Source organism: Leucoraja erinacea, chromosome 16 (assembly GCF_028641065.1).
Source record: "Leucoraja erinacea ecotype New England chromosome 16, Leri_hhj_1, whole genome shotgun sequence".
Lineage (NCBI taxonomy): Eukaryota > Metazoa > Chordata > Chondrichthyes > Rajiformes > Rajidae > Leucoraja > Leucoraja erinaceus.
Window position 1 is genome coordinate 21,742,584 of NC_073392.1, and position 22,185 is coordinate 21,764,768.

Here is a 22,185-nt window from a genome sequence, read left to right on the forward strand (position 1 = left end):
ATTGGACTGACGACTGATAAATCCCCAGGGCCTGATGGTCTGCATCCCAGGGTACTTAAGGAAGTGGCTCTAGAAATTGTGGACGCATTGGTGATCATTTCCCAATGTTCTATAGATTCTGGATCAGTTCCTGTGGATTGGAGGGTAGCTAATGTTATCCTACTTTTTAATAAGGCGGGAGAGAGAATTAATTGTAGACCAGTTAGCCTGACATCGGTGGTGGGGAAGATGCTGGAGTCAATCATAAAAGATGAAATAGCCACACATTTGGATAGTAACAGGATCGGGCCGAGTCAGCATGGATTTACAAAGGGGGAAATCATGCTTGACTAATCTGGAATTTGAGGATGTAACTATGAAAATGGACAAGGGAGAGCCAGTGGATGTAGTGTACCTGGACTTTCAGAAAGCATTTGATAAGGTCCCACATAGGAGATTAGTGGGCAAAATTAGGGCACGTGGTATTGGGGTGGAGTGCTGACATGGATAGAAACTTGGTTGGCAGACAGGAAACTAGTAGGGATTAACGGGTCCCTTTCAGAATGGCAGGCTGCGACTAATGGGGTACGGCAAGGCTCGGTGCTGGGACTGCAGCTATTTACAATATATATTAATAATTTAGATGAAGGGATTAGAAGTAACATTAGCAAATTTGCAAATGACACAAAGCTGTGTGGCAGTGTGAACTGTGAGGCTATGAGGATGCAGGGTGACTTGAACAGGTTGGGTGAGTGGGCAGATGCATGGCAGATGCGTTTTAATGTGGATAAATGTGAGGTTATCCACTTTGGCAGCAAAAACAGGAAGGCAGATTATTATATAAATTGTGTCAAGTTGGGAAAAGAGGAAGTACAACGGGATCTGGGGGTCCATGTTCATCAGTCAATGAAAGTAAGCATGCAGATACAGTAGGCAGTGAAGAAAGTGCATGACATGTTGGCCTTCATAACAAGAGGAGTTGAGTATAGGAGCAAAGAGGTCCTTCTGAAGTTGTACGGGGCCCTGGTGAGACCACACCTGGAGCATTATGTGCCGTTTTGGTCTCCAAATTTGAGGAAGGACATTCTTGCCATTGAAGTGCAGCGTAGGTTGGCTAGGTTAATTCCCGGGATGGCGGGACTGTCATATGTTGAGAGAATGGAGAGGCTGGGCTTGTATACTCTGGAATTCTGAAGGATGAGAGTGGATCTTATTGAAACATATAAGATTATTAAGAGTTTGGCACACTAGAGGCAGGAAACATGTTCCCGATGTTGGGGGAGTCCAGATCCAGGGGCCAAAGTTTAAGAATAAAGGGTAAGCCATTTAGAATGGAGATGATGAAACACTTTTTCACACAGAGAGTTGTGAGTCTGTAGAATTCTCTGCCTCAGAGGGCGGTGGAGGCCGGTTCTCTGGATACTTTCAAGAGAGAGCTAGATGGGGCTCTTAAAGATAGCGGGGTCAGGGGACATGGGGAGAAGGCAGAAATGGGGTACTGATTGTGGATGATCAGCCATGATCACATTGAATGGCGGTGCTAGCTCGAAGGGCCGAATGGCCTACTCCTACACCTATTGTCTATTGACATCGGTAGTGGGGATTAATTAGAATAGATTACTAAAGAAGCAATAGCAGCGCATTTGAAAAGCAGTGACAAAATCGGTCAAAGTCGGCATGGATTTATGAAGAGGAAATCATGCTTGACTAATCTGGAATTTTTTGAGGATGTAACAAATAGAATGGATATGGGAGAGCCAGTGGATGTGGTGTTTCTGGGCTTTCAAAAAGCCTTTGACAAGGTCCCATACAAGAGATTAGTGTGCAAAATTAGAGCACATGGTATTGGGGGTAGAGCATTGATATGGAACAGACAGACAGGAAGCAAAGAGTAGGAATTAAAGGTTCCTTTTCAGAATGGCAGGCAGTGAGTAGTGGGGTGCCGCAAGGCTCGGTGCTCGCACCCCAGTTATTTACAATATACACGATTTAGACAAGGGAATTAAATGAAACATCTCGTAGTTTGCGATTACACAAAACTGGGTGGCAGTGTGAGCTGCGAGGAGAATGCTATGAGGCTGCAGGGTGACTTGGATAGGTTGGGTGAGTGGGCAGATGTATGGCAGATGCAGTATAATGTGGATAAATGCGAGGTTATCCCCTTTGGTGGCAAGAACAAGAAGGCAGATTATTATCTGAATGGTGTCATATTAGGAAAGGGGGAGGTGCAACATCAGTCACTGAAAGTAAGCATACAGGTACAGCAGGCAGTGAAGAAGGCTAATGGCATGTTGGTTTTCAATGTGAGAGGATTTGAGTTTAGGAGCAAGGTCTTACTGCAGTTGTACGACACCTGGAGTATTGTGTGCAATTTTAGTCTTCTAATTTGAGGAAGGACATTATTGCTATTGTAGGTTCACCAGGTTAATCCCCGGGATGGCAGGACTGCCTTGATGAAAGAATGAATGAAAGCAAGTGGCATTTTGGCCTTCACAGTGAGAGTATTTGAGTATCGGAGCAAGGAGGTCCTACTGCAGTTGTACGGAGATATAGCTCTTAGGGCTGACGGAATCAAGGGATATGGGGAGAAAGCAGGAACAGGATACTGATTTTGGATGATCAGCCATGATCATATTGAATGGCGGTGCCGGCTCGAAGGGCTGGGTGGCCTTCACCTATTTTGTATGTTTCTATATAAAATTATGAGAAGCATAGATAGGGTAGACAGGACATTTTTCTCAGGGTGGATTTATAAAAGACAAAAGGCTTAGGTGAGGGGAATGTGCAGGATTTTTTTTACGCAGAGGGTGGTGATGGAGGCAAATATGCTAGTGCATTTCTGAGGTTTTTAGATAGGAACATGGGTATTCAGGGAATAAAGGGATGAGGATCATGTACAGTCAGATGAAATTATTTTTTCTTGACATCATGTTTGGTACAAACACTGGGCCGAAGAGCCTGTTCCTGTGCTAGACAAAAGTGCTGGAGAAACTTAGCGGCTGCAGCAGCATCTAAGGAGCGAAGGAAATAGGCAACGTTTCGGGCCGAAACCCTTCTTCAGATTATTATCTGAATGGTGTCAGATTAGGAATGGGGGAGGTGCAAAACGAGACCTGGGTGTGCTTGTACATCAGTCACTGAAAGTAAGCATACAGGTACAGCAGGCAGGTAAGAAGGGTAATGGGCTTTCAATGTGAGAGGATTTGGGTTTAGGAGCAAGGAGGTCTTACTGCAGTTGCAGTTGTTCCTGTGCTGTACTGTTCTATGAGAGAAAAACACTGCTGGAATTGAAATACAAATGCTGAAAATACTTTGGAGGTCAGACAACATCTGTGATGGTGACAACCTGAGGGCATTACAGACTGGTGACCTTGCATCAGAACCATCAGTTTTGACAAGAAACTGGAAGGACTGGTTATCTGGAATTGTTATAATCAAAATGAATTCTAACAGCTATAATATGCGCAGTTGAAAGATGAGGTGTAATTCTTCGAGATTACAACAATCAAGTACATTGCTCACTGAAAATGACAATGCAAGTAGGTGAAGAAGGCCTATGGTTGGGATAGTGAGTATAAGAATCAGGAACTCGTGGTGCAGCTTTATAGGACTTTGATTAGGGTGCATTTTGAGTATTGTGTGCAATTCTGGCCTTACAGGAAAGATGTACAGGCTTGTGGAGGGGAGACAATAGAAGTACTAAAAATATGAGAGACATATTTTGCGTACTCCCTTTTTCCCAGGGTGGAAACGTCAAAGCCTAGAAGACTTAGTTTTAAGGTGAGAGGGGCAAAGCTTAAAGGATGTGAGGGCATGCATAATGGGTACCTGGAAGGCTTTGTCAAAAATGGTGGTGGAGGTAGATATGACATTTGTATTTAAGTGGCGTTTAGGTAGGTACCTAATATGCAGAGAATGGAAGGATATGGATCACATGCATCATGTATTGTGTGGACATTGTGAACTAAAGGGCCTGTTGATGTGTTACACTGTTTTATGTTCTATATCACTATTATCCTGTTCTTAATTTTCATGTCTTCTGTTTCCTTTATGGAGAAAATTGCAGATGTTATTTAACACTTCACCCATGTCCTCTATCTCTATATGGAATTTCTTTTTGAGCCCTTTAGGGCCATTTTCCTTTGGTAACCACTCGCATTTAGGTATTGTAAGATAATGCTGGAATCAAAATAATGTCACCTTTTTCCACAATCCTTCATTTCATTTTATAATAATATCCTGTTTCTCCTTCTACAGACTTTATTCACTTTAGAAACTTAATTGGCATTATTTGATGCTAATCTGTAATACCCCTGGTTTTGGATTTCCCCATGACGAATCATCTCCATGCACAACTGTCAGGACTCTTGTTTGTTTCAATCAAGTAATCTCTCACTCTTTTAAACTACACCAATACAAGTTGAGCCCGTTGGAGATTTCCTCAAAACACAACGTTTCTCCTCAAGATATTAATCAAGAAAACTTTCTGATCGTTCACATTTTTCCTTAGATAAGACTAATATGACCCTGTACTACAGATATGGTTTCAGTTCTAATTTTCAATCTTTATGCTTAATTCTGTAACCTTAAATGACAGAAATCTACGCAGTGATCCCCGGTTATTTATCGCAATGCTTTATCAGTGATACTACTTTATGGCCTTCAACAATTGTCATATTTTCTGTTGGCCACTAACACTGGCACTACGACGTCTTATTTGCCAAACATTTGAAATAAAGACTAAAAATTCACTCTCATGAATTTGTTAGAAAAAATAAACACAAATTGCAAAAGAACTAGCAAATGTCTATATTAACAGTTTTCTAGGAATGCAATCCCTCCATCATGTGGGATGTAATGTAGTTGTCCTTAATTCCTGACCTTGGTTTTCAATCGCTAACTCCTTTTCCGATGACTCACAATTATTGTTACCTGTACTGTTACCATAATCATCTCTAGCATAATACGACCCTCAATTAATACAGATTAATACTTTGAACCTCAATCATCAACGTATAATTCAGTGCACTCAATTTCTGACATGTACAGTTATTCTGACACATATGCTGTGAAATTGGAATTGGTCAATTATTGTAACTTGTAGTGATAAACATTGTATTGTGTGCTATCCAGGCAGATCATACCATGTGGGTCAATGCAATAATAGAAATCCAGAGTACAACAGAAAGAAAACAGTACAGATATAGTGCCACATCTACAAAGAAAATGTAGATTTAAAAAATGCAAGGGTCACAATGACATAGATTGAAAGTTTGGGAATACGTCATAGCATATAAGAGGTCCATTCACGAGTCGGGTAACAACGGGGAGGAACAGTTCTTCAATTTCAACCATGACCATATTTTTTGCAACCATTAATTGTTGATTCCAATGCTGTTGGCCACAACATTGACAGTAGCACTCTCTTACTCAATCCCAACATTGTGAGCCTGTATTCATGTTACTCGTTGTGGTCCTTGGTTTGTGTTATCCACATCTGACCTTAAATCGTTGACACCAATTGTGTGACCGTCAATTCCTCATTTACATATTGATATCCTTAATCATTGTTACTCACAAAAGCTGACACCTTTAAAATGACCTTCAACCACAAACACTCACATTATGACACACTTGTAACGAAGGCAATTCAATCATTGGTGCTGTTTGTGTTTCTTCAATGTCAGTGATTGGGGGAGTTAGTTTTTCTATCAATGATTGAGGATCACACCATAGGTATCATTGATTGAGCAATGATGATGATAGTTGAGGCTTACATTGTGGCGCATGTGCAATTGTTGAGGATTGAAGATCACATTACAGCTGCTGCTAAAGTTAATAATGTGGGTGTCACTAATTGCTGGCCATATTATGTTTGAAAAATATATAATCCGAGTGATTTATCGAACATCGCAACCTCAAATTATTGGCACAAACAGCATTACCCCATGGGAACTTGTAATGTAGTCAATAAACATTGGCACCCAGACTATGGGTGCTATAAAATCATTCACTCCAACCTGTGACACTATTATTGATATTCCAGTTCTCTCATTTTTACCTTCTGACCATCCCTGTGTGCTGCACTACCATGATTAGGCTGCATTTGGAGTATTTGAAAGAACTAATTCAACCAAAATAATGAGTGTTTTGCAGTGCGCACTGATAAGGCCTTTAATAAACCAATTTATTTGATGGACTCACCACTGATCTGTGCTGTTTTATTTTGTGTCTGTACCCTATCTGAGTAAAGCCAGATATCAGGTACAAATATAGCACAAAATTCCCTCCTGCACTCAATGAATTTGAGACACTGCAAAAATGCTTCATCATTGAGAATGAACTCTCCATAATAAAGATTGTTCTTTTAACACCATCTTTCGGAGACATGTAACTGGGACAATGAAAAAATGTGAGTAACTTATTAATTCCCGAGGACAGCTACGAGATAATTGCTAAGGGGAGAAAATTCTGGCTCCATATTGGATGATTGTTTTCCATACATAGGTGGTACCTTTGTGAAGGTATTTGTTTAAATACACAAACAGGTCTGCTGCAGCATTGAGTCTGAAATTGTGAAATTTTCCACGAATTCCAAACATCAATAGAAATACCAACATGCTTCAATGATTAAAGAGCAGTTTTATTCCATAGATTTTTGACTTTCAAGAGCACAACTGTTAAAGTTGAAAATTGGTGGCAGGAATTATATTCATAAATATTTTCAAATTTCTTGCAGGATCAGGAGTACATGGATATAGTGCAGATATATTAATCAGCACAGGGATGTGGTCTTTGGACTCTAAATACTGTATTTTGAGGAATGCTGAACCTTGACATAGTATACCCACATATTACAGCCTGGGCTATCCATGGTAATTTTGCTGTGGTCACCTAGAATGTGATTTGTTGATTTTGTAGCCTATGCATTGGATTGCGTACATCTGCTTATAGCACTATGGTTAGTAGAACTGGGATAAAATGTATTGGCTCATTAAGAAAATTCATAGTCTAGTAAGAAAGGCAGTGGTCTGGAAAGATTTGTGTTGACTTGGCTGGGTCGGATAGCACTTGAGTCCTGGTTCTAACACATTGGAGTGCAGCTGGGTGGGTTTGAGGATTGGAAAATATCCTAATTATTATTGTTAGGTGATGGGCCTGATAAGATTTGTATGGTGCAGGGTGGGTTTGCTAGAAGTGGGAATGCTCTGCTGGACTGAGGGGTCTGCTTCCTTGATCTGACAGGGTTGGGAAGGGGCCAATTGTCCAGACTGTATATCAATTTCAGAGAGGAAAAAAAATACTTGTTAGAACTGGTGCCATTTCTTGTTACCTGGCAGGAATATAGTTTAAATGAACAAACAGCATTAGATCTGTGCGATCTTTACACTTTTTTTTATTACGTGAAGTACTTTTCTCTCATATGTACACATATCCAAAACTGGATTTAATTTACATTTTCTTTATCTTTGCCTCTGTTTAGGGGTATGAAGAAACACAATTTGGTATTCGCTTCTGTGGAGCCCAACAACCCTAGTTCAAATTTAAATAATCTGCCACCCTTGCTTGTATGGGTAAGCAGGACAGACAAATTTGAGGACAGACTAATTGCACACCGTAATACTTATACTGGAAACATTAGTTTTAATACACTGGACCTTTACTCATAACAACTTGTGTGCAACATGTCAATCAGGATAAGAGTCACCATTTGTGTTTTCATGACTTAATTATTGTTCAGTAGCACCAAGTCAAGGTCACGAGTTTGAGCACAATTTGAATCTTCATCACAACACCCTGTTCAACTTCCCAAGTAACACAGGACCAGTACAGGGCCTAAACATTGAAATTTCTTTCTGACCCTTACCAACATTTCTTATGTTGTAAATTACTATATTCAAAGGGAGCATATTGAGTGTTCTTGAACAATGTTACTTTGTCAAGGGTACTGTAAACATGCTAGTCTTCCTGCAGTAAAGGCTTGCTGCTTGGGTCACACTGCTGGTTTTTCCGGCAATGTTATAGTGGCAGGAGGCTGTATTCAAACTTATTTCATTTGTAACAAAATACCACTTTCTCCTCAAGCATGAAATCTGACACAATTTCCAATTCCAGAATCATCTTGGTAAAATTGTTTGTCCTGATAGGTAGGGTTTTAGAAATAGTTTTAGAGAAATGCAAGAGGCAAACCAAGCTAGAGGCACAAAGCGGAGCTGGAGGGCAGGCTGCCCAGAAATAACAAAATCAGGAACATCGTATGGCCAATCCATTCACAAACATGAACAAAAGGTATTTCTGTAATGTTGTCACTAGTATTTAAAAAAAATGAAATGCACAAGATGCTTGGAGTGCCCAGTGAACATAGATTAATTTAATTGAACCTACAATGTAGGAAGTGGCACTGCTGCCTTGAAGCTCCAGTGACCCAGGTTCAATCCCAATGTTAGCTTTATTTCTTCCGTGACAAAGACTTGAGTGGTAGGTTAATTGGCCACCAAATCACCCCAGGTGAACGTGGTGCAGATGATGAGAATGCAGAAGGAAAATTGGAATCTGGGTAGAGATGGGCATGATGGTGGGCAAAGTCACGTGTTAGTTTCTAGTTTGTCTCCCGCTCCAAAAGTCGATGATTCAAAAAAGCATTAGTGGGATGGGAAAGAATTGTATGTCATCATTTAATGTTTCACACCAAAAGAAATGCAGTGCTACATTTAAATTAAAACGTTTAATGATCAAGAGAACTTTCTAAACATAACTGGTAATAATATAATGCACTCTACAGGAAGCTCACACTGGTGTGAAAATGTGGACAGTCAACTTTCTGGGGCAGAGAAAACGAGTCAATGAGGGGACTCCTACCAAATAAGGCAAGAATGCACCCGATGTCAGCACCAGCCAACTCCTACAGACTTTGTGCCTAGCTCCTCCAGTAAATGCCTTTCCCTGCCTTCTCAACTGGGCTGGGAAGGCGGGGCGGGGGATAGGAGAGCAGGAGAGACCCTCAGTTCCTTGAAGAAACCCAAAATCCCTCAGGCCTCAATATCAATGCAAATATCATCTAGGTTCAACCCTTTACTCCTTCAATAACTTGATTTTCCAAAAGGGACTGTTCTGCTAATAGTTACCGCAGTTCCTTGATGATTGTTCTCAGTTAACCTGGAATTAATTCTCAGTCCTCAGCTCACTACGCGTTTTCAGCGAGTAGAGATTAAAAAAAAAACTCCTGGGGTGTGCATTCATTGTTACTAAACGTCTGAACAAAAACATCAAGTTTGAGGCTCACAATGTATAATCAACAAGAAACAGTTCAAGACTAACCTAGCCTACCGGGACTAGTCTGAAACCAAGGGCCATACTCCAAGCACTATAAAACAAATAACAACGAAAGAAAAACACCCCTTTACTCTTGGGCATCAGCTGGCAAACCATTTTGATGAACCTATTTAAAATAAAAAGCCAGAGAACATCAATTTTGGGAAATCTTTTAAGTTTTCCCACATCCTCTTAAAGCTGCCCCCTCAAAAAAATAAATCTGGCACGACCTTCATTAAACCACTCAAAATCAGTGAACATCAAGCTTTGGGCAACTTTTAAGTGCTTCAACATCTTAACTTTCCCCAACACCCTCCCAGAAAATTCAAGCTATACAACCAGCACGTCCCAAGAATCAGTCTATTTTATAACAAATCATGGCATTAAAGTTCCTTTTTTATTAATAAATACAAAAAAGTGAAAAACCAATGAAAATATACAATTATGAGATGGTGGCGATGACTTCACTAGAGTTCGCTCCGTGATTTGGCAGCATGAGGAGCATACTTCGGCATCAGGTCAGTGATCTTCTGGATGAAGTCCGATTTTTCTGCACAGCCTTTACAAGACTCGCCCCACTCGTCCAGGATTTTCTTCAGTTCCTTGACCCGTAGTTTCTTCAAATCCACAGTGCTCAGATCTACCTGCTTGTCTGTCAATTGAGAAAGACCGGAAACATGGTCAGTGTCATTATCTTCGTTGTCTATAACATGCACTCAAATTTCAGGAAGAACACCACAGACCAGACCGTGTGATTTAGGTTGGTATTACCACCAAAGCAAAAGTGGGTTGGATCCTTAGATCAGCAAGCAGCTCGCTGACTTTACTGACAATCAAAGAGATCGTACTGAGAAAGACAAATTCAAATAGGCTTGCAGACCGCCCTATCCACAACAGGTGCAGCTCTTCCCTACATCGAGTACATCTACATGACACGCTACCTCTAGGCAGCAGCATCAGCATAATCAAGGAGCCCCACCTTCTGGCCATGCCAACTTACTACTATCAGGCAAGCAGGTACAGAAGCCTGAAGTCACACACCAACAGGTTCAGCAACAGCTACTTTCTTACAATGATCAGGTTCTTGAGCCTATCTACACAATTCTAACCTTACCTTGACAATGGAACTCTATAAACCACTTCTTGTACTACTATGGACATGTTTTTTTGGACCATCTTTTTTTGCAGTTTTCTTTCTTTTTAGTTTATAACTTATGTATAATTTTTTTGTCTTGAATTAATGCTGTCACACTGCTTCACTGGACATATGCATTGGTGAACTTATGTTTAAACTGATAGTCGTCCAGCCCTCACTTACTTCCCAGTAACTTATTCACTCATACTTCCGTCAGCTCTCCCAATTCTCTTGCCACTCACATAAATCAGGAGCAATTTACAGCAGCCAATTCACTCAATAGCACAACTTTGGGAAGTGGGAGGAAACCCGAGCGCCAGGGGAAACCAATATCAAACACTAGCAAATACAACCATCAGAGGTAGCTGAATCTGCATCTCAACACTGCATTCCATGGAAACATTTATCTTATCAATCCCAGATTTTCAAACCACAAAACATTTTATTAATGAGATCTCCCCTTAAAATCTTCTAAATTTAGGAGAATAACACCAAATTATGCGTAACACAAATGCCCAGTGACACATCCCATCCCCTCTCCAACGCCAATCCTTACCATATTTCAGATCACAAATTTGAGGGTCTAGCTTTTTCAGTTTTTCACATATTTTGTTGATTGGCACGTGATTGCTCATTGGTTTGGAAACTTCTCTAACCATTCTGGTGGCCGCATCAATTGTTGCTCCAAGGTAATAGCACTGAAAACAAAGAGATGGCTTTATATTATTCTTCCTTTACAAACTGCTTTGATCTCCAATAGCTGTACTTCCTGACATGGCTGTGGGGTCATCTGGGATATGGACTCTCAACACTGACCATAATTTGTGAACAGTTACTCCTAAATAAACCCACAACATTATCCAAATCATTGAAGCATCACTGGACTTAATCAGTCCATTACAAGTACTTTTGGGGCCAATGACATCCACTGCTAAAATAAACACGTTGAACATTCAGTAATATATTTAAGTGAAATATTCAAATTCTGAAACAACTCTTCAAGTATTTCCGTGTCAGAGCAGCAGCAAGAGAATTCAAAAGGTAGCGGCTGAATTGACTGAGGGAGCAGCAATAAATAGGAAAGGTGAAGCAGAGTGACCTAATGGGAGCAGCTATTTTGGGGGAGTGACTGTTGAGATAAGTGCTGTGCTGAGGGCAAGCGTGAGGTTTTGGCTCAAAAAGCTTCAGCAATGACAAGCGGGAATGGTGAGGGCTGCAGTTTCATGTGTGAGATTGTTGATGATGAGTACATCTGTGAGAAGTGTAGAGACCATGTTAGGAAATGAGCTGCGGATGGATTACCTCAGGATCGTCCGGGAGAATTAGGAGCTTCATAGGTAGGAATTACAAGTGAGACTCCAGGTATGCTGCCTCCCTGGCGGCAGGATGTCTGAGAGGCTGCACAACATTCTCAATGGGAGGGCGAACAGCCAGAAGTCATTGTGCAAGTTGACACAAATGACACGTGGGAAAGGGGATACATTCTTGGTGAATATAGGGAGCCAGGTAAAAAGTTAAAAAGTAGCACCTCAAGGGAAGTGATCTCCAGATCATTCTCAGTGCCACGTGCCAGTGAGGATAGGAAAAAGACGACAGGACAAATGATTGCATGGCAGATGAGTTGTGCAGGAGGAATGGGTTCAGATTCTTAGACCATTTGGGCCTCTTCCGAGGTGACCTGTACAAGAGAGATGGGTTGTAGCCGAACTGGAAGGCAGCCAACATCCTGCCAGGTTGCTGGTCATACTTGGGTGAGTTTAAAATAGATTATTAGGGGGAGGGAAATTCAATGCAGGACTGAGGAAGGTGAGAGGCTGATATAGAGGAAAGAAATATCAGTGGACTCTACAGGCAAGGCGCAGCAGGAAGCAGGGAAGGACTCAAGATTCAATTGGGTTTATTTTAATGCAAGAGGCCCAAAGGGCAAGTTAGATAAACTCAAGGCATGGGACGTTGTAGCCATTACGCGAATGTGGCCGAGGGACAACACTGCAGCTTAATGTTCCATGGTGCAGGTGCTATAGGCAGGATAGAGGTGGAGTAACAGGATGAAATGTTGCTTTATTGCTCAAGGAGAACGTCACGGCAGTAATCCAACTTTACTGATGGTTTGTCCAGCAAGGAAATATGGGTGGATCTTAGAAATAAAAAGGGTATCATCACCTTGTTGAGGGTATACTCTAGGCCCCCCAAATAGTCAACAGCAACTAGAAGAACATATATGCCAAGAGATAACATGCAGTTGCAAGTCTAATAGGATTGTTAAAGTAGGAGATTTGAACTTCCCCAATGTCATACTGGGACTGTCCAGTGTCAAGGGCTTAGGCAGGATTGAATTTGAAAGACATTTGGATAGGAACAGTTTATAGGGATAAGGGCCAAACACAGGCAGGTTGGACTGGCACAGATGGGCATCTTGTTCAGCATGGACAAGTTGGGCCAAAGGGCCGTCTCCGTGCTGTCTGGCTTTGACTCCAAGTTACAAAAAGATTAAGCTGCCTCATGCAGGCAAGTTGGGATACTGGAAATACAGGTTAGCAACCACTTACAAATCTGTTTTCTTTGCCCTTGACATCTTTGCACGCCTTGATAAGATGTTCCTCTATCACATCAGGAATGAGCTTTTCATTTTGCTCAACTAGTGATTTGTAAAAGCGATCCAAGAATGTCACACACACTGTAAGAGAAACAAAATCTTTGAATCATTCCGTGGAAGGGTCCTGAAGTTAAATTTCACATGCCCATTTCACCCCATAGTTACTGCCCAACATGCTGAGTTTCTCGTTTTGTTTTTTTAAAGCCTCCATGGAGCAGGAGCAATCTTCTCGTAGCATTGGTAGTCCCATGGTTCTCTGGACCTCCTCCTGTCATCCTATCATTGTGGCTAGCCCACTAGAATCGTCATGCCATATGCATTTTTCAGCATCGCTTTTGTCCCACGTTTCACATTTGCTGATGGCCTTGCTATAGAACCAAATTATTTCCACCCATACCACCCGAGAGCATAGAAAAATCAGCCATCAAGTGATACTGGGATCTCACAGAGGAACAAATAAGGCAAGGTGGCAGGTGCCTTTATGCAGTGATTTTACACAATTATATGCAATAATATAAATTATTTGGAACTTTAATTTGTCACATCCAGCATGGGAAACAGAATCCAACTTAATATAATTTGGAGATTTAAAAACAAGTAAAAGCATAAGATATTTAACATTAATAAATTATATCTTCAAGTTAATCTAATAGAGGTACGGCTGCACTGCTCAGCATCACGAGTAGCACATCCAGTGCCATGAAGGAATTCCATGACCCTGTACAACTTGGAGTACTATGGTCTTGGCTCTAGCTCAGAGTGACATCAGCTGGAGAAGAATCGAGTGAGGTATAGCTTGAACAGAGCCAAGTCCAAATCATCACAACTTGCTCAGCTGTACAGAGAAGGATCAACTAGGCAATAGGTCAGTGGTTCCTGGATAGTCTGTTGCCTCCCCGTGTAAAGGTTAAGAATATCACCGAGTAGCTGCAATGATTCCAGAGGGGGAATGAGAGAACAGGTAAATATTGTGAACCATAGCAGTATCAACAATAGGTACACCGAGAGCAGAGATCCTGCAGGTTGATTTTGACTAAGGAAAGTGAATAAGGAGCTCAACGATGGATCCCTTCTTATACTCAGGCAAGTATAGGAATAGGAACATAGGAGCTACTCTGCAACATGACTAAGCTACTAAATTATTTTATATTGTTCTTGCCAAGATTCTGCTTCTGAACTTCAACAATGGTATACGCCAGGTGGCAACAGAATTGACAGGAAGAATGAGCAAGGCTAGCGTTAGAAAGCAGGGCTCTCACTCAACTTTTTTTCTCTGATGCCAGCCGGGCAACCTGGGCAGCTTTTTTGGCTGCCAAATGACAGTTTAGATGGTCATTTAAGACAGCTTGCATGACGCGTGTGATAATGTGCTCGGACGAAGTGCGTAGTATGATCAATCTCAGTGAGACCAAGTGCAGGATTGGCGATCGCTTCGCACAACACTCAGTTCTCAATAATCAACCTGATCTCCAGGGGGCTCAGCATTTCAACTCCCCCTCCCATTCCTAATCCGACCTATCTGTCCTGGGCCTCCTCATGGCCAGAGTGAGGCCCACCGCAAATTGGAGGAACAGCACCTCATATTTTGCTTGGGTAGTTTACACCCCAGCGGTATGAACATTGGCTTCTCCAATTTCAGGTAGTCCTTGCTTTCTCCCTCCTTCCCCTCCCATCGCCTCTGCCTTTCTTTTTCCCCCCCCCCCCCCCCCAAATCGACATCAGTCTGAAGAAGGGTTTCGACCCGAAACGTTGCCTATTCCTTCGCTCCATAGATGCTGTCTCACCCGCTGATTTTCTCCAGCTTTTCTGTCTACCACACCCATTCACACAAGTTCTGTTATCCCACTTTCCTCACCCACTCCCAACACATTAGGGGCAATTTTTCAGAGACAAGTTAACCTACAAAGTCAATGCGTCTTTGGGATGTGGGAGTGCCCGAGGACAGGATCGAACACAGATCTCTGGTGTGTGAGGTAGCAAGTCTACTAGCTGTGCCACTATATTTTGTTTTACAACACACAAGAGATTATATGTTGATAAATTTGGTTGCTAAAAAAAACCTATCCATTTTCAGTCTTAAATCTCTAAGCTGTCCCCCTTTACAGCTACTGTATGTTTTAATTCAGTTCAAGACTATGGGGCAGTATATTGGCCTTAAAGTTGCTGCCTAAAAGTGCCAGAGGCCCAGAATTGATCCTGAATATAGGTGCTGTCCATATGGAATTTGCTCCTTTTCCCTTTGATCGCACGGGGTTTATCCTGGTGCTCGTTTCCTTCCACATTCCAAAGATGTGAAGGAACTTTTTTCAGACCCAACCCAAAACGTAATATTTTCCTTTTGGCCAGTGATTCTGTCTGACCTGTTGAGTTACCACAGCCTTTGTCCATCTTCGGTTTAAACCAGCATCTGCAGTTCGTTCCTACACACACCGGCGTGGACTCAGTGGGCTGAAGGGCTTGTTTCCGCGCTGTATCTTTAAATTAAACTAAAAACACTAAAACCCGAGGGAGGCTAAAGATGGATCTCTACCCGAAATGTCACCCAATTTCTTCTATCCAGAGATGCTGGCTGCTCCATGGAGTTCCCCCGCACAAATAAAGCATGCAATAGTCTTCACCCTACCATAGTTACCCAACTACATTTAAGGTAGACAAAAATGCTGGAGAAACTCAGCGGGTGAGGCACAATCTATGGAGCGAAGGAAATAGGTGACGTATCGGGTTGAGACCCTTCTTCAGACTGATGTGGGAGTTGGGGGGGCAGGAAGAAGAAAGGAAGAGGCTGAGACAGGGCTGTGGGAGAGCTGGGAAGGGGAGGGGAAAGAAGGAGAAAGCAGAGACTACCTGAAATTGGAGAAGTCAACGTTCATACCGCTATGTTCATACAAGCTAAATTTGAGGTGCTGCTCCTCCAATTTACAGTGGGCCTCACTCTGGCCATGGAGTACGCCCAGGACAGAATGGTCAGATTCGGAAAGGGAGGAGGAGTTGAAGTACTGAGCCACCGGGAGATCAGGTTGGTTATTGCAAACCGAGCGGAGGTGTTGGGCGAAGCGATCGCCAGGCCTACGCTTGGTCACACTGATGTAGAGCAGCTGACACCAAGAGCAGCGGATGCAATAGATGAGGTTGGAGGAGGTGCAGGTGAACCTCTGCCGCACCTGGAAAGACTGCTTGGGTCCTTGGATGGAGTCAAGGGGGGGGGGGGGGGGGGGGGGATGTAAAGCAACAAGTGTAGGTAGGTCAAGGGTTGCAAGGTGGTTTGGGTGTGAAGGGACGTATTGACCAGGGAGTTACGGAGGAAGCGGTCTCTGCGGAAAGCCGAAAGGGGAGGAGATGGGAAGATGTGGCCAGTGGTGGGATCCCATTGGAGGTGGTGAAAATATCGGAGGATTATCTGTTGTATGCGACGGTTGGTAGGGTAGAAGGTGACGACAAGGGGAACTCTGCCCTTATTACGGGTGGGGGAATGGGGGAGTGAGAGCAGAGTTACGGGGTATAAAAGAGACCCTGGTGAGAGCCTCATCTATAGTGGAAGAGGGAAACCCCCGCTCCCTAAAGAATGAGGACATCTCTGATGCCCTGGTTTGGACGCCAGTGGTGGGAAATTTAAGGTAGCTCTTTTTCCCTCAGAACCCTTTTTTGCTAAAGTCCACCCTCCACCATCTGCAGTTTAAATTCAATTTGGAATATTTTTGGAGGACCAGGAAATCAAGAATCAAGAGTTAATCCAGGGAGTTACTCCAACTCCGGGGTGTGATTCTGTGTTGGGTTTCAGCAGTCACGGCGAGGCAGCGACCTGACAGCAATGGCGGCCAGATCTCCCACATCGCAAAGGGAGGGAGAAAGTACCCGGCGCCGACCAGTGTGCATGTGCAGGGTGGCCGATGATGTGCTGGCTGTGCTTGTGCGCATGTGCAGGGGGAGGATGAGCAGGCTGTGACAGTGCGCATGTGCAGGGCAGCCGAGGATGTGCTGGCCGTGGCAATGCGCATGTGCAAGGCAGCCGGCCGTACCGGCGGATGAGGAGCAGTCAGAGCGGAGACCCGGCGGCCCAGACACGGATGGTGGGTGGAGACGGAGAGTGACAGAAAGAAGGTCCAAACCGGGCAAAATGACATGGCTTTTAGGTTGCCCGTCGGGATTTTAGGTGGCCAGTGGCAACCGGGCAACCGTTAATTTCTAGCCCTGGAAAGTGAATAAATAACCTAGTCTGGATGGGACAGTTTGATAAAGAAAATGTGGAAATCTATTCCCCCATTCTTATCCAAGTTTCACTGATATCCAGAAATCTACCGATCTGCTTCGAATGCAGTAAATGGCTTAACCATCACAGCTTCAAAGTAGAGAATTGCAACAATTCAACACCTGCCGAGTAAAGAAATTTCCCTTCACATTACTATACCGCACAGGAACAGGCCCCCTAGTACACAATATCTGTGCCAAATAGGATGCTAAATTAAACAAGTCTCCCCTACCTGCACATGATGTGTAACTCTCCATTCCCTACATCCACTTGCCCATCTAAAAGACTCTTGAATGCCATTATTCCACCTGCTGACATCATCACCTGACAGCACATACCAGGCATCCACCACTAAAAAAAAAAAAAAAAACTTGGGCCACACATCTCCTCTAAACTTTCACTCTACAATCTTAAAGCTAGTTTTGGACATTTCCACCTGGAGAAAAATCCTGACTGTCTATATTATCTGAGCCTCAATTTCATAAACTTTAATCAGGCTTTCCCCACAGCCTCCGATGCTCCAGAGAAGACAATCCAAGTTTATCCAGATGGCCAACACCCTTTAATCCAGACAGCATAATTTTAAACCTCTTCTGTACCCCTTCCTTCCACATCCTTCCAGTAATGGGGCAACCAGAACTGCACACAAGAGTCATGGAGCTATACAACACAGAAACAGCCACTTTGATACAACTTGCCCATTCTTACCAAGATGTCAAATCTACTTTAGCCTACCTACCAGTTTTTAAGCCAAATCTCTCCAAACTCTTCCGATCTACATACCTGTCCAAAAGCATTTAATGTTGTATAGTACCTGTCTCAACTACCTCCTCTGGCAGGCCCTTCCATATACCCATCACCCCTTTGTGGAAAAAATTGCCTCTTGTATATCTATAACATCTTTCTCCCATTATATTAAACTCATGTTCTCTGGTTGATCTCCCAATGCAGCCATACCAATGTTTTATAAAGTTGCAACATGACTTCCTGATAAGTAACTAAACATCACGATTAATAAAAAGAAACATGCCATAGCCTATTATACAAATCTACTTGTTTTGCTATCTTCTGATAGTTATGGATGTGCACCCCAAAATCCATCAGTACATCTTTGCTGTTGGCCCTGCCATTAACCGTATACTTTCCCCATATATTTTACCCTCCAGTGCTTTTGTATCAACCCTTATTCAAGATTATGACCCCTAGATCTAGGTTCCTGCATTTATCTGTTGATCCCTTTAAGAATTTTGTAGTTCAATGAAGCTTATTCATCAACTTATTTTGCAGGATCTTACTGAAAGCCATCTGAAACTATAAATCATATAAAGCTTCATATAATAAAATTATGATGCATCATAACTATGATTAATCTATGGAATTCTTTGCCACAGAATGCTGTAGAGGCCGTCAGTGGAAGATTTTAAGGCAGAGATTGAAAGATTTTTGATTAGTACAGGTGTCAGTTATGGGGAGAAGGCAGGAGAATTGGGTTAGGAGGGAGAGATAGATCAGCCATGATTGAATGGCAGACTTGATGGGCCAAATGGTCTAATTCTACTCCTATCACTTATGACCTAGTTGTGATATCGTGATATATATCAGAGCAAGACATAGGAATTTCTACATTCGTTCACTTTAGAGATTACTGGAGAAAGATTTAACACAATAGGTATATAATTATCAGTGAGTAAAATCAGGAGTGGGGACTTTCGAGACATGGCGCAGAAATCCTGCGAAAATAATGGTTCCTACAGGTACCAATAAAACACAACCGATAAGGAAGTAGAAGATAGATACAAAATGTTGGAGTAACTCAGCTGGCCAGGCAGCATCTCAGGATAGAGGGAATGGGTGATGTTTCGGGTCGAGATCAAGCCGTGGTCGCTCTGGGCAGGGTGATGCGTGCACAGTTGGTACACAGGTCACTGAGGGGCAACGGGTGGGGGTGGGACGTCGCCGGCCCTCTCTGCTCCCACTCAGGACTCATAGCCCCCCGCGGGAATCATCTCTATAACGCTTGGCCGGCTCCTACCTTCACATTCACCCTCTTTCAGCGCCTCGGACGGCACCACGAGAAAGACAAAAGCCACGACCACCAGCCACATCCTCACCAGCCCGTGCGACTCTTCCACTGGTCGGGTCGGGTCGGGCAGCACCTTGGGATCTACCGGCAACACACGGCAGCGCAGCCGCGCCGCGCAACCCAACGACGCGGGCGCCCATTGGTCCACGTCCCTCTCTAACGTTGTCCCGCCTCCACATCCCCGTCACTGAGAGGTCGCAGCGCCTGTCACTCCGCCGACGTCACGGCAACGTGCCTGGCGATGGCCCCTTGCGGATAGTTGGCGTTTCCTGATTGGCCGTGGAGCAGTCGCCCAATAGGCACCATACACCGGCTTTCCTGGAAGTGACGCATTTTCTTCGCGACTGGGTTGCTATCGACGTCACAGCGGGGCGAAGAAAGGTAGTTCCGGCGGGCGGACATCTTAGAAATCAGAGGAGACGCAAGGAATGGTGAAGCTGCCCGACAGGAGTTTGTCCTCCTCCCCCCCCCCCCCCCCCCCCCCCCTCCCCCCCCCCCCCCCCCCCCCCCCCCCCCCCCCCCCTCCTCCTCCCCCCCCCCCCCCCCCTCCCCCCTCCTCCCCCCCCCCCCCCCCCCCCCCCCCCCTCCCCCCCCCCTCCCCCCCCCCTCCCCCCTCTCCCCCCCCCCCCCCCCCCCCTCCCCTCCCCCCCTCCTCCTCCTCCCCTCCTCCCCCTCCTCCCCCCCTCCCCCCTCCCCTCCTCCCCTCCTCCCTGCTCCCTCCTCCTCCCTCCCCCCGCCGCCCGACCCGCTGAACAATCAGAGTCTCCACAACCTCTAGTTCACTCTTCTTGTTCCTACTTTCCTGCGATGTGTTGAACATTTACCTGCTGGCCTCTTCAGTATTGACGTGGTTTCCATGGTAACCGCCAGCTTCAGGGTAGGCGCGTACCCGTGGTCTTCACGTAAACAGAGAATATAGACACAAAAAGCTGGAGTAACTCAGCGGGCCATGCAGTATCTTTGGAGAGAAGGGGTGACTTTTCGGGTCGAGACCTTTCAAACTCGTAGACACGTAAACAGAGACTGGAAACAGAGCTATGAGCTGCCAGTCAGCGAGGGTTGCAAGCTGAGAGTTGTCAGTCAGTGGGGAGTGCCTGTGGATTGTCGTTTAAGCAGCCAAAGTTGGAAGTTGCTATTTAAAAATGAGGGGTATCAGACAACAAAGGTTGCAAGTTGTCGGTCAGAAGTTGAGAGCTGTCAATCCGTGTGACAGACAGCTTGCAGGCATTCCAGTCATTCTGTCAATGAGGACCACAATCTGTCCATCATCGCCGCCTGTGATCCATCAGTCAATCAGCAGAAGCTACGAGCTATTAACAAGCAACAATGCAAGCTGTCAGATGGTCAACAAGAATGAACTCCCCATCCGTCAGTAAGGGTTGCAAGCTGTCAGTTAGGCTGCTAGTGTTGCCAGCTGCCTTATCAATTATCGGTGACTTTGAGATGCCCAGCAGCCAAGCATGGACTGAGCTCAACAGCCACTCAGCTCAGACAGTAAATGGATAATAATTAAGCTGTTGGATCCATAGGCAGGGATTACAAGCTGTTAGGCAGGTAGCCGGTACAGAGATCTCAGCAAGGGCAGAGGGCTTATTAATGATTATAAAATTAATAATGACATTTGTGTGATTTCTGGATTGATAACTGTCTGATGGACAAGACAGAGAATAGGCATGATGGGATATAAATGAAAGTTCAATTTACAGATTTTTACTACAATGCCATTGACTGGGGCATGTGACCTCACTTTGCAAGTTTTTTCTTCATATCATGAAAAGCGTCCCATTTCTGCCATTAAAATATCTTGCATTTCATTCCACACCATTTTGACTTTCTGTGGCCACAGTGCTCTGACTGTATTGAGATCATTAGAATTTAATATCATCCTTCAACATAGTTTCAAAATGTCCCAGTTGTTTCAAGAATTTTACTTCCTCAAGCATTAATACTAAGATGGATTTAATGTGTAGAGATGAAAATAATGGACATCAGATTTTCATTAAGTCTCACAAACCATTCTTAATAACAAACAAAATAAAGGTTAATGTCTAAAATATCCCCCTCACATTGCATCACATGTTAGGAAGCACAAAGATGTTATAATGGAAAGAACAGGAAAAAAAGGTTAAATATGTGGCTAGAAGAACAGAATCAAAAGCTTATGCCAATTTTTGACGCTGATCTAAGACAAAGTGCGGTTGTTATGGTAGGCCAGCAGACAATGGAGTAATGCGTACTGTCCTGGTCGCTCCATTAAAGGAAAGATGCAGAGACTTTGGAGAGGGTGCAGAAGAGATTTACCCAAATCCTGCCTGGATTATAAAGTATTAGCGATAAGAAGAGGTTGGTCAGACTAAGATTGCTTTCTTGGATTCCCAGGGTTGAAGGGAGAACTGATAGAAGTATATAAAATTATGAGAGGTGTTGACAGGATAAACAGAACTTTTTTCCCCCAAGGAAATGTCAAAGACTAGAGTGCATTGGTTTAAGATGAAGGGCAAAGTTTAAAGGAGACATGTAGGGCAAGATTTTTATACAAAGTTAGGTGGGTGCCTGGAATGCAGTGTGAAAGGTGGTGATACCTCCTCCGCTCCTCTGTCATATGGGATTCCACAGGGTTCAATTTTAGGGCCCCTGCTTTTCTCACTGTACATACTTCCTCTGGGTTCCATTCTTAGAAAGCATGGCATCTCTTTTCATTGTTATGCTGATGATAGTCAGATATATGTGCCGCTGAAGAAGAAAGATGCTTTCTCAGTCAAACCACTTCTGTTATGTCTTGATGACATTAAATCCTGGATGGCCCTAAACTTTTTAAATTTTAATGAAAAGAA

At 43.7% G+C, this 22,185-nt stretch overlaps 1 protein-coding gene across 1 annotated transcript; it reads right to left on the reverse strand.

The window, feature by feature from the left end:
• Window positions 1-9,669: 9,669 nt before the first annotated feature.
• Window positions 9,670-19,465, reverse strand: manf (mesencephalic astrocyte-derived neurotrophic factor). The gene is made up of 4 exons (XM_055647821.1): window positions 19,301-19,465; window positions 12,976-13,103; window positions 10,983-11,124; window positions 9,670-9,943 (listed from the first exon to the last, which is right to left on the reverse strand). The coding sequence occupies exons 1-4, from the start codon at window positions 19,371-19,373 to the stop codon at window positions 9,759-9,761; spliced, it is 528 nt and encodes a 175-aa protein (XP_055503796.1). The 5' UTR covers window positions 19,374-19,465; the 3' UTR covers window positions 9,670-9,758.
• Between the last annotated feature and the right edge of the window lie 2,720 nt (window positions 19,466-22,185).